Source organism: Rhamphochromis sp. 'chilingali', assembly GCF_963969265.1.
Source record: "Rhamphochromis sp. 'chilingali' genome assembly, chromosome: 17".
Lineage (NCBI taxonomy): Eukaryota > Metazoa > Chordata > Actinopteri > Cichliformes > Cichlidae > Rhamphochromis > Rhamphochromis sp. 'chilingali'.
The window spans coordinates 352079-364000 of NC_137944.1; the positions used below are offsets into that span (position 1 = coordinate 352079).

General features: G+C 44.2%; 1 protein-coding gene across 2 annotated transcripts; it reads left to right on the top strand.

Annotated features, from left to right (window-relative positions):
• Nucleotides 1-154: 154 nt before the first annotated feature.
• LOC308384042 (tRNA selenocysteine 1-associated protein 1-like) lies at nt 155-9347 on the top strand. Of its 2 annotated transcripts, none has more exons than XM_080862352.1 (9): nt 155-295; nt 3195-3292; nt 3355-3469; nt 3577-3626; nt 3730-3861; nt 5094-5210; nt 5324-5522; nt 5613-5649; nt 9088-9347. In XM_080862352.1, exons 1-9 carry the CDS (start codon nt 272-274, stop codon nt 9240-9242), a joined length of 927 nt encoding a protein of 308 aa, XP_080718478.1. In that variant the 5' UTR covers nt 155-271; the 3' UTR covers nt 9243-9347. The 2 variants fall into 2 exon arrangements, with proteins under 2 accessions (XP_080718478.1, XP_080718479.1); XM_080862353.1 differs by having other exon boundaries at nt 3370-3469.
• The last annotated feature ends 2575 nt before the right edge of the window (nt 9348-11922 follow it).

Below are 11922 nucleotides of genomic sequence, written 5' to 3' on the forward strand. Positions count from 1 at the left end.
TCGTGCGATCATTACAACCGACAACACAGCAAGTGCGAACCATTGCTGATGCCATCCGTGTGCTTTCGCTCCTTTGTTTGGCCTGCTAAAATGGCGCCTCGGCAGCCACGCCCCCTCCCGTGACATCACGCTCCAAAGCCCTTTTGAGTGACGTAGGACCTAGCGGTGGCGCGTGGTCCGCGTTAGGCTAAAGCGTACAGGAAGCTTCGGTGTAGTTCAGCAGTTGGACCGTAAACCGTATTCGTGGTCGGATCTTCACCGCGGCAGCGCCATGAGTACGCTATGGATGGGAAACGTGAGTTGCTTCCAGCTTGTTGTCGCGGTAACTTGTTTGGTCTGACCGTGAGTGTTAGCTAGCTGTAAACGAGCCGCACACGCCAAATGAACGTAACTTGACTTCATGTAATGTTGCGTTGCCGCACAAAACTTTGTACGGAGTTCCTGTAAGACGGTTACTTTGTGTTTAATGTGGCAGTCAGGGGCCAACACCAACCGTGGACAGACCAAAACACGCTTTCTCGTGTAGCATACATTTAGCATACATCCGCGTTCCGCAGCTTAGCCGCGGATAAACCCAGGACACGGTTTTAACCGGTCTTTACCCATAACAGTGACTTTTCCTTATCAGACCTACTGCAACAAACTCTTGCAACTCGCTGGCTGATACCAGTGTTGCACTAAAAGCGATTTCCAGTCTTTGTTGTTAATATCTTGCTGGTAATATGTCAGACAAATCTCTCATGAATGATCTCAAGTCACTTTATATCCTTAATGCAGCTCAAGAGTCTCAATGACAATAAAAATGTTTGTTTTTGTCCGAGATCGATCTGGCCAAGAGGGCAGCAACAAGTATAACAGCTCTATAAAGTGGACTCGGTTGGTAATGATGCTGTGGGTACAAAACAGCAAATTTCTTTATTTTGTGTTTAACAGTGTCACAGATCCTGCTGACTACAGTCTATTTATTAATGCAAGCAATTTCAATTCTGTTTTATTTATACAGCACCAATAGGACTGGGCGATATGGACCAAAATTCATATCTCGATATTTTTTAGCTGGGTGGCGATAAACAGTATATATCTTGATTATTTTTCTTTAATCCCATAAAGTAAGAACAAACAGAGTTCTTAGTCAAAGCTGCTTGTCCCAGATGTCACACAGGCACTTTTATTAACATACAACTGCAGATGTACATGAAAAATTAGTCAAAAATAAATTGTCAACGTTTATTATTTAATAATGCTCCATAAATAAAATGTAAAAAATTTTTTTTTTTCATGTATAACAAAAAGCTCACAATTGTAAACTAAATGTAAACTAAAAAGATGCAGAGCAAAAGTGACAAAGGCAACTTGGCCTTTGGAAGTGGCTTACACTGAAGTAAAGTTTTGCTTCCTTGTGTGTATTCCTGAACAATCATCTGGTACTTTGTGCAAAAAACTAAACATGTAAACAGATTGAATGAAATGAACAAAATTACATTCTTTGCTCAGTGGGTCTTTGTGCAAATCTCCAATGACAATAACAATATAGAAAGAACACAAACAATTGGCAAGGCCAGCTACTGTACAGCTTCCAGATTTTGTGCCAGGAAAACTAATCTGTCAACAGTATCAGGCTTCAAGGATGCCCTGTGGCAGGTTACCATGTTTCCACTGCAACTAAAAGTCCTTTCAGAAGGGGAGCTGGTAGCTGGCACACAAAGGTATTTCTCGGCCAGGAGGCTCAGTGCTGGAAATGCAACTTCATGTTCCTTCCACCATTTGAGAGGGTCAGCATCACTCTACACAAACTGACAGCTAGAAAATTCATTTTCGATTGCCTCCCTCCTTGTGAAACCAGTGTTGGTGGCTGTGCTGTGCTGGGAGAAGCTTGCCAGTGATCTCTTTTTAGCTGTGTCACCCACTGCTGCTTCTTCTTGGTCTGCAGACTCAGGCACGGCTGGATCAGGCAGCTCAGACAAACACGTGCCCTGATAGCTGAGCAGAGACTCTGCCTCCAAGACGAGTTTATGTTTTAGTGCATTAATTTTCTCACTAGGGATGTATTTCGCCCTGAACCGTGGATCCACAAAAGAAGCCATGTCCAACAGGTCACTGGTGGATGGATCTGCATATTTATTGTTGAGGTAATCCACAATGCGGGTCTTGATGGATTTACACAGCTCACTATCCTCCTCTCCAGGTGCCAGGAGACTAGTGTTAAACAGGTGTAGCACAGGACAGGGTCACATACTTTTCTCCTGAAAGTGCATCAGTGAAGTCCTGACAGGGTTTGAGAGCTTTCTGAACTGCCTCCAGGACCTCTATGTCCCGCCAAGTAGGGACTAGAGGTCTGGTTTTCATGTCGACAGAGAACTTTAGAAAGTGCTCTTTCCTGCTCCAGACCCCTCTCTATCACGAGAAGCCTTGATCCCCAGCGAGCTGTTGCCTCTGTGAGTAGCTGGTGACTTGGAAGACCCAGCTGTATTTGCACTTCAGCCAGCTCTCTTCTCTTCCTCCAGCTGTAGGAGAAGCTGCTGACGACTTTCTTACACAGAGAAATAACCGGGTAATGCGGGCATCATCCATAGCATGTCCTGTGACACACAAAATGCAAACTTTTAAAATCACTTTAATTGTTATGTTAAGAGGCAAATCGCTCAAAGGGAAACTAACATCCATCTCACTTATATAAGATGTGATGCATAAGACTCAACAATATTTGCAAAATGTGTCGTGTAATGTATAACCTAGAAATGGTTCTAGTTAAACTATCTTGGTAAAATCACCAGCAAATGATTGGAACGTGTATATTTTTGCATCTTTTCAATCTCACTATGTATTTAAAAATCTAAACCTGGGACCCTGTCCCCCAAATGTTGCAGCAGAGCTCGAGACTTGTCAGACCAGGCAGCATATTTCCAATTGTCCAGTTTAGGTGAGCCTGTGCAAACTGTACCCTCAGTTTGATAGGAGTGGCACAGCTGTGATAAGTCGCACTTTAACTAGACCAGCATTACTTTGAGCCCAGATTTGTGACAGATTCATTAGAAAAGGGGGAATTTCACATTTTATTTCTCACTGTGCAGTTCTGTGGACCAAAGGAGATTTATCTTCCCTCTCTTGTTAGAAACATTTAGCTGAAGCCCGACTCGTTCCTAACAGTAATCACTACAGTGATCACATAGCTAACTGTTTTTGCTGCTCTGCAGCTGGAGACCTACATGGATGAGAAGTTCATCACCAGAGCTTTTTCCACCATGGGCGAGCAGGTGGTTAATGTCAGGATCATCCGCAACAAGATGACAGGGTAAGAGCTGAATTCACATGCAGTATTCTTATTTGCAGTTATTCTATAATGACGTTAAATAGTGTGTCGTCCCCCAGGGGTGCTCTGGGTTACTGTTTTGTGGAGATGACAGACGAGGCCACAGCCGAGAGGTGTCTCCGCAAAATCAATGGAAAACCTTTACCGGGAGCCAACCCGGTATGGAGAACAGCAGTTGCTAACAACAGCCTTATCTTTTGTTTGTTTGTTTATCATTTCAGAGATTTTATTCATTTGTTGATTGATTGGACTTTATTTTCTCATAGCCCACAAGATTCAAGTTAAACCGAGCGACCTTTGGAAAACAGGAAAGCGGGTGAGTCCAGGTGGACAAGCAGAATTATCCAAGGTGACCGGAACGGTCCTAATGACAGAACCATCACGGAGCGCTGCTCTGACTTTGTCTCTTCTTGTTGTAGGCAGATGTATTCTCTGTTTGTCGGAGATCTCACTCCAGATGTGGATGATGGGATGCTTTATGAGTTTTTTTACAATCGTTACCCTTCCTGTCGTGGTGGAAAAGTGGTATTGGACAGCATGGGCAACTCCAAGTAAGTATTAACATGTCAGAACACATTTGGATCTACAGAATGGCATTGCTGCACTCATCCAGTCATATTTTCACCCTCGCTATACGTGTTGGTGTGGCAGGTCTGTCCTCCCCCGCCACCTGGTCCAACTCGCCACCAGGTGGTGATTAACTGACAACTCAGTCCTCCTCTCACAGAGTGTCCAGAACATCCGGCCGTGAATCTGATGATACGATTACACAATCAGTCAACAGCCTGCGGCCTCGGGCGACCTGGTACTGCGATCACTTACGGACACCCTTATGTTCAAACATGGCGTTTGTTATGGACAAACTGACAAACAACACTCCGGTAACATCACTGCTTGAGTTCAGGTCAGCAAGGCCATCCCTCCCAATGGCGCCTCCAGGTCTCACTGTCAGTGCGCACATGAGCGTTGAAGTCCCCCAGTAGGATGACAGAGTCCCCACACAGGGACTCCCAAGAAGGCTGGATACTCTGAATGGTCCTTTGGCGCGTGCAGATGACAGTCAGGACCCGTTCAGGGAGCAAACCCTCTCGTCCACTGAGGAAAACCCCAAGGCAAGTGGATACCAGGATACCCACTGCAGCCCACTGCCTCTCATGGCCCCCGGTATCCCGGGCAGGGTGAACTGTTGCCTTGATGTTGTAGTCACGGGGGTCTTCTGAATCGCTCTTTCTCTGGTCCTTCATTCAGGACCAGTCTGCCCCTACAGCAAACAAACAATCAGACCCTTTCACCACAATAAGGCAGTGATTCACTGACGGGGACCTACACACATGTTAATTATCGTAAAAGGAACAATTATTGACTGTTGATGAACTTTGAAGCGATGAATTTGACAGACAGTATATGAACATGTTACAGACACTGCTCCGCTCCATAGCTGCGACTATGTTCTGCTACGTGTGCTGCTAACTTCAGTCTAACCCTGATTTTTCTGCAGTATTTTGTGTAACTGTGTATAAAAAGACTTTTTCCACACTGACCATACTGCCTGTGGATTTAACTGGCAGCCAAAATCAACAGCACCACGAATGTATAATTAAGTGTTGGTCTTTATCTGAGCCTATCCAGACTCAAACATGATCCCGGAGTATCCAAACTAAACTGAATCTAGAGCGTTTTCTTACCCTCTGTTTTAAAATGTGGTGTAAACATAAGAAAACTTCTGGTGGTCCTAAGACGAGTTGCTCCCTCGTGAGTTTAACACCGCCGTGTTTCTCTGCAGGGGCTGTGGCTTCGTTCAGTTCCCTGATGAGCGGCTGCAGAAGCGGGCGTTAGAGGAGTGTCAGGGAGCTGTGGGGCTGGGTGGCAAGCCTCTGCGATTGAGCCTGGCTGCTAACAAGTGAGTTCTCAGAATCTTACCTCCCTTTGTCAGGACACGGCTGTATTTGTGCCCGTAGTACAGCCCCAAGGACTGGCTCAGTTCACGAGTGTTTCTGTGCTTTCCTCTCTAAGCTTAAAGAACAAGCAGCAGCAGTCGGAGCACAAATCATGGCAGTCTACCTCTGGATACAGACAAAACTATGACCAGTACACCCAGTACCAGCAGCAGACCTATCCTGGCTTTTATTCTTCCTGGGGCTATGACCAGACTGGAGGAATGTATGGCTACAACTATCCGCAGTATGATTACTCACAGTATTCTGCTGCACAGGTAACTGCTGTCTCTGTTAAACCAGAGTTGCAGATATCAGTTATTGTTAAACAGATGGAATCATTCTAACCTCTTGTTTGTTTGTTTTAGGAGAGTGAAACCGTTCAGGAGGACGAAGGACTGGAAGGTTAGCATTTAGCCTGGGTGGCAGCTGCTTGCTGTTGCTTGTCATTATTTTCACATGCCAGACTTAAAAAAATAAGAAAAAGATGAGCAGTAGTTTCCAAAAAGGTTGATCCTGTTCATCTGGCTGCAGCGTTTTCAGTGGGAGAAACATTTCATCATCAAGTGACTTCTTCAGTCTCATCTGACTGCAGGATTCAATTCAGTTTTATTTATATAGCGCCAAATCACAGCAAAAGTCGCCTCAAGGCGCGTCATAGATACAGAGAAAAACCCAACAATCATATGACCCCCTGTGAGCAGCACTTTGGCGACAGTGGGAAGGAAAAACTCCCTTTTAACAGGAAGAAACCTCCAGCAGAACCAGGCTCAGGGAGGGGCGGGGCCATCTGCTGTGATTGGTTGGGGTGAGAGAAGGAAGACAGGATAAAGACATGCTGTGGAAGAGAGACAGAGGTTAATAACAGATATGATTCAATGCAGAGAGGTCTGTTAACACATAGTGAGTGAAGAAGAAACACTCAATGCATCATGGGAATCCCCCGGCAGCCTACGTCTATTGCAGCATAACTAAGGCAGGATTCAGGGTCACCTGGTCCAGCCCTAACTATATGCTTTAGCAAAAAGGAAAGTTTTAAGCCTGATCTTGAAAGTAGAGATAGTGTCTGTCTCCTGAATCCAAACTGGAAGCTGGTTCCACAGAAGAGGGGCCTGAAAACTGAAGGCTCTGCCTCCCATTCTACTTTTAAATACTCTAGGAACAACAAGTAGGCCTGCAGAGCGAGAGCAAAGTGCTCTAATAGGGTGATATGGTACTACAAGGTCATTAAGATAAGATGGGGCCTGATTATTTAAGACCTTGTATGTGAGGAGCAGGATTTTGAATTCTGGATTTAACAGGAAGCCAAAACAGGAGAAATCTGCTCTCTCTTTCTAGTCCCTGTCAGGACTCTTGCTGCAGCATTTTGGATCAGCTGAAGGCTTTTCAGGGAGTTTTTAGGACTTCCTGATAATAATGAATTACAGTCGTCCAGCCTGGAAGTAATAAATGCATGAACTAGTTTTTCAGCGTCACTCTGAGACAGGATATTTCTAACTTTAGAGATGTTGCACAAATGGAAGAAAGCAGTCTTACATATTTGTTTAATATGTGCGTTGAAGGACATGTCCTGGTCAAAAATGACTCCAAGGTTCCTCACAGCGTTACTGGAGGCCAAGGTAATGCCATCCAGAGTAAGAATCTGCTTAGATACCATATTCCAACCTTATAAACAGGACATTTGTACAATAAGTGAAACTAGCACCACTGACTAACAATGGGCTGGGAGGTCATGACCACTGATCAATGGCCATGAGTCCCATTCACAGAGAGTTGGGGAATGGCTGCAATCACAGCATTGTAAGATGGTGACAGATGCACCCTTAGGCCCCTCCTCCATTCAGAGATGGTCTTTCCCTTTTCACGTAAATGGCCTCCTTGACTCCGCCCTCAAACCAGCGTTCCTCCCTGTCCAGGATGTTACATCCTCATCATTGAAAGAGTCCACTGGCCTGTAAGTGTGCACAGACTGCAGAGTCCTGGCCTGACGAGTAGGGCTGGGCGATATCGAACATTTTCATTGTATCGCGAGTCTCTCCACGTACAATGGTTAAAATGTCTTTATCCTAACCATCGAGTATGAGTTGCCATGGCAATATTAAACTTTGCACGTGAACGTCTCCCCACACACCAAAGAAACCTTTAAAATCCTTTGTTAAAGGTGTTGACCACAGACGTACTGTGGCAGTATCCTCTGTGCACCTGATGGTTAAAGAGCAGTTAAAATAAAACATTCAGATTTTTTTCTTTGTATTCAAGTAGAAAAAAACCATTAAATGGTCGATTTGACTGAGTATAGCAGTGAAATTTTAGGTTTATATGGTTGAAAATAACATTTGGAGGTTATTTAAACATTTGGTGATATTTATATAAAGAAAATATTGTGATATTAGATTTCCCTCATGTCGCTCTGCCCCGCTGACGAGTTCTTCATTGTTGTAGCCAGAGGTTGTTTGGTTTCCCCGATATATGAATCCTGGCGCTGAACAGCGTACACTATGTTACTCTGTTTGTGTCGGGGTGGACCAGTTTCTGGCGCAGCGTTTTTTGGGGTTTAAAAGCCACAGAGACTCTGTGTTTAGAGAAAATGTTCCGATACTCCTGGTAGGGCTGTGCGATATGACCAAATCTCATATCCCGATATAAGACATCCATCGTCCTGATAACGATATAAATCACAAAAATTTTACATTTTCTGTGAATCTCGGGCAGCTCGACTTGCGTGACGTGTTTCCAGCTGCGCGTCATGTAGCTGAGTCGAGTGCTTTAACCGATACATGAAACGATACATTTTTAGACATAAGTTGTAACGGCCGCCGTTTTCTTTGTGAGTATTTATTACACGGCGTACTGCGGGGAAAAGTTCTAACGTTTGAGTCTAAGGTTTATTTGGAGCACCTAACGGCTCATTTTTGCTTCTCATCTGTAAACACTCTGCATACTCTTTCACGTGATGCAGATTATTTTGAAAAGTCTCAACAGGATCTTGAGCTTTATTGTGAAAGGTTGATGTGGAAAATAAACAAGCGGACACGCGATGGTTTTACCATTTTGTCCGTCCGTAGTGTGGTTATATTAAATATAAGAGAAAGAGAGAGCTTTAAGAAATGAATGTAGCCACTACAGTGACATCAAAACATGAAAAAATATTGCAGTAAACAGTTTATTTGGCGACACCACGAAACAAACGATAGATGTTTTTATATCGTCATGCGATTATATATCGTTATATCGAACAGCCCTAACTCCTGACACATAAGGGACCACTACGGGTTTGGAGCGTTCTGTAGGCGCCTTCCCTGCTTCGACAAATGCCCGGCTGGGATAACCACATTTACTCGCACGTGCTCGTACTAGCTTCAAGCAGTCGGGGCCAAAGTGGGTTCAAATTTCTCGATGCATGCTCGATCATCTGGGTAAGGCAATTTCAACGGGTTGGTTGTGTTGATCTGGACATTTACAGTGGAAGAAACGTTTCGTCTACTAACAACATCAGACAAGTTTGAATGTCAGTGACCTCAAACTAAAGGTCAGAGGTCACGTTTTGTGAAAGTCTTGTGAATGTGATAACATGACATTGATATCATAGGTGTGTCTCCTAGTAGGCTGAGGGGTAACACTAGCAGTATTCCTACTTATTTATTCGTGTGTATGCAGTTTGGCCCATTGCTGATGTTTTAAACAGATGATGCTGGTGTTGTGGTCTTCAACAGGTCATCCTGCTGCCTTGTGATTTGGCAAAACAAATATTTGCGTTCTTGAGTGGTGGAGGTCTACCTAATAAAGAGGCTTGTGTGTAATTGCAGCGCATATACCTTCTAAGTGGATGTTTGTGTTTCGCAGATCCAAGTGTGGAGGTGGATGTGGTGGAGGCCAACAGGAAGTTCATGGAGCACAGTGAGGAACTGTACGATGCACTGATAGACTGTCACTGGCAGTCCACAGAGTTACAGCAGGACTATGTGACATCCAGTCTGCCAGAGCCCATCTACTGCTGAACCGGGACATCATGGCCTCTGTGGAGTTCACCTTTCCACCTTTTCCTCCCAGTCCATACGGATTGTGTGTGTGGGCTTCTCTTTTTTTTTTTTTTTTTTTTTTTTTAGATAATAAAATAAGCTAATGGTTTTTATTTGTGTATAATCCTGTTTAAAATTAAACACGACCATTGGTACACAACCTGCCGTATGAGTCACTTTCATACCTGACTGTGATTGGATTGTTTGTTTCAGACTTCGTAGAGTCAGGGCTGTGTTGGTGTGATTGACATTTCTGTCAGGCCAGAGGTAAAGGAGCAGGTTAAATATCGTTTAGTGCAGGAGTCAACAGGATTCCAGCAGAATAGAAAAGTTGAGTAAACTCTTTGAGTTGGTGGATGATGCTGTGAGAAACTGACGGCTCTAATATCATTTCTCCAGTCCTCCTAATAAACATGAAGCCTCTGGCCCATCGGTATGTGTGCCCTGAGAGCCTTTTCCCTGTTTAGGTCAGATTTATTAGACCATCGAACGAGGAAACGAATACTTTAGAAGGCTCCAAAAGTTGATTCTGTTCCTCTGGATGTAGCGTTTTCAGTGGGAGAAACGTTTAGTCACTCATCCAAGGGACTTCTTCAGTCTCAGCTGACTGCAGGTTTCCCCCAATCTAATAAACAGGTCTCAACACCACATCCAGAACACTTTGGATTTTGTTGAGAAGGTGAGAGATGTCATCATGGAGGCAGATGAAACCATGGTCTCGTACGACGTTACATCTCTCTTCACTTGCATCCCAGTCATGGAAGCGTTGGAGGTAGTTCATAAGAGACTACAGGATGACCTCAGCAACAGGACCAGCGTCAGCATCCACCAAGTGTGTTTGAACTGTGTCTTCATTCCACCTTCTTCACATACAAGGCTCAGTTCTACAGGCAGAAACACGGGTGTGCCATGGGCTCCCCAGTTTCACCCATCGTGGCCAATTTGTACATGGAAGAAGTGGAAAAGAGGGCTTTGCTATCCTACCCTGGAACACCACCAAGCCATTGGTTCAGGTATGTGGATGACACCTGGGTGAAAATCAAATCTCAGGACGTGCCACAATTCATAGATCACATTAACTCGGTGGACCAACACATCACATTCACCAGGGAGGATATGAAAAGTGGCAGGTTAGCCTTCTTAGACTGTGAGATTTCCATCAGTAATGGGGGACATCTAAAAGCTGACGTGTACAGTAAACCTACACATATGGGTCAGTATCTAAGGTTTGACTCTCATCATCCACTGGAGCACAAACTGGGTGTCATCAGGACGCTATAACACAGAGGGAACACCATCCCCACAGGAGAGAAGGACAGCCGCTGCCTAAGCAAAAACCTGTAGTGATCCCGTACGTGTCAGGAGTATCGGAGCAGCTGAGACACATTTTTTCTAACCACCGGGTCTCTGTGGCTTTTAAACCACAAAACACGCTCCACCAAAAACTGGTCCACCCCAAGGATCGGGTCCCCCGACACAAACAGAGTAACATAGTGTACGCTGTTAAGTGCAGGAGGTTTGCCAGGATTTATACATCGGGGAAACCAAACAACCTCTGGCTACAACACAGAAGAGCCACCTCGTCAGGCCAGGACTCTGCAGTCTATGCACACCTACAGGCCAGTGGACTCTTTCAATGATGAGGATGTAACATCCTGGACAGGGAGGAACGCTGGTTTGAGGGCGGAGTCAAGGAGGCCATTTACGTGAAAAGGGAAAGACCATCTCTGAATGGAGGAGGGGCCTAAGGGTGCATCTGTCACCATCTTACAATGCTGTGATTGCAGCCATTCCCCAACTCTCTGTGAATGGGACTCATGGCCACTGATCAGAGGTTGTTGATCAATGAGAGTTTGCATAATTAAGATTAAGGAACTGACCTCCCAGCCCATTGTTCCTTCAGTGGGCTGGTTTCAGTCATTGTGCAGATGTCCTGTTTATAAGATTGAAACCTGCAGTCAGCTGAGACTGAAGACGTCACCTGGATGAGTGACGAAACGTTTCTCCCAGTGAAAACGTCCTGATGAACAGAATTAAGAAAGCTCCAAAACGCATTTAAATAAATAAATACTAAACCCCTGTTTTTAGCTGGCACACTGGACTTCTTTGAGAATTCTGACATTAATCAAGCGTAACATGAAACCACTTGAAACTCATTTGTCTGCAGAGAAATGCAGTAAATAACTGTAATTTGGCATATTAATAAAGTTTTTTATTGGTACCTGCCGATATTTGCCTCCAACCATTTAAACCATTTGTGCCTCCTGCATACGGTAGTAACACTCCCCACTGCTGGTTTATGTGTTGGACTGGTCATCGTGTTGATCATGATCGGGATTAGCACGGTGTAATGTCACTTCCTGTCCACTAGATGGAATCATCTCTCCTACAAGTCGTTGGTCACATATGTTGAAATGTTCAGAGCTTTAATAAATTTTATTTCATTTTGAATTTTATTTATATTTTCTCAGACTATATGCAGTGCCACTGTACTTTATATAAAACTGTATAAAACAAAATAAATAGGAAGATATAAAAAGTGCCAATCATTATGGAAGATGTAAAAACAAAAAGATCACAAGACTGGCAAAAGTGACACAAATAATATTTAAAAAACAAACAAACGTGTCTTTATTCTGCACGAGTCCTAAAGAGTCAG

Excerpts from the sequence above, each read along its gene's own strand:
- LOC308384042 (XM_080862352.1), top strand. The coding sequence starts at position 272 with ATGAGTACGCTATGGATGGGAAAC. Across the intron at positions 3,627-3,729 it reads TTTGGAAAACAGGAAAGCGG|GCAGATGTATTCTCTGTTTG; the intron begins GTGAGTCCAGGT and ends TTCTTGTTGTAG. Across the intron at positions 5,650-9,087 it reads GGAGGACGAAGGACTGGAAG|ATCCAAGTGTGGAGGTGGAT; the intron begins GTTAGCATTTAG and ends TGTGTTTCGCAG.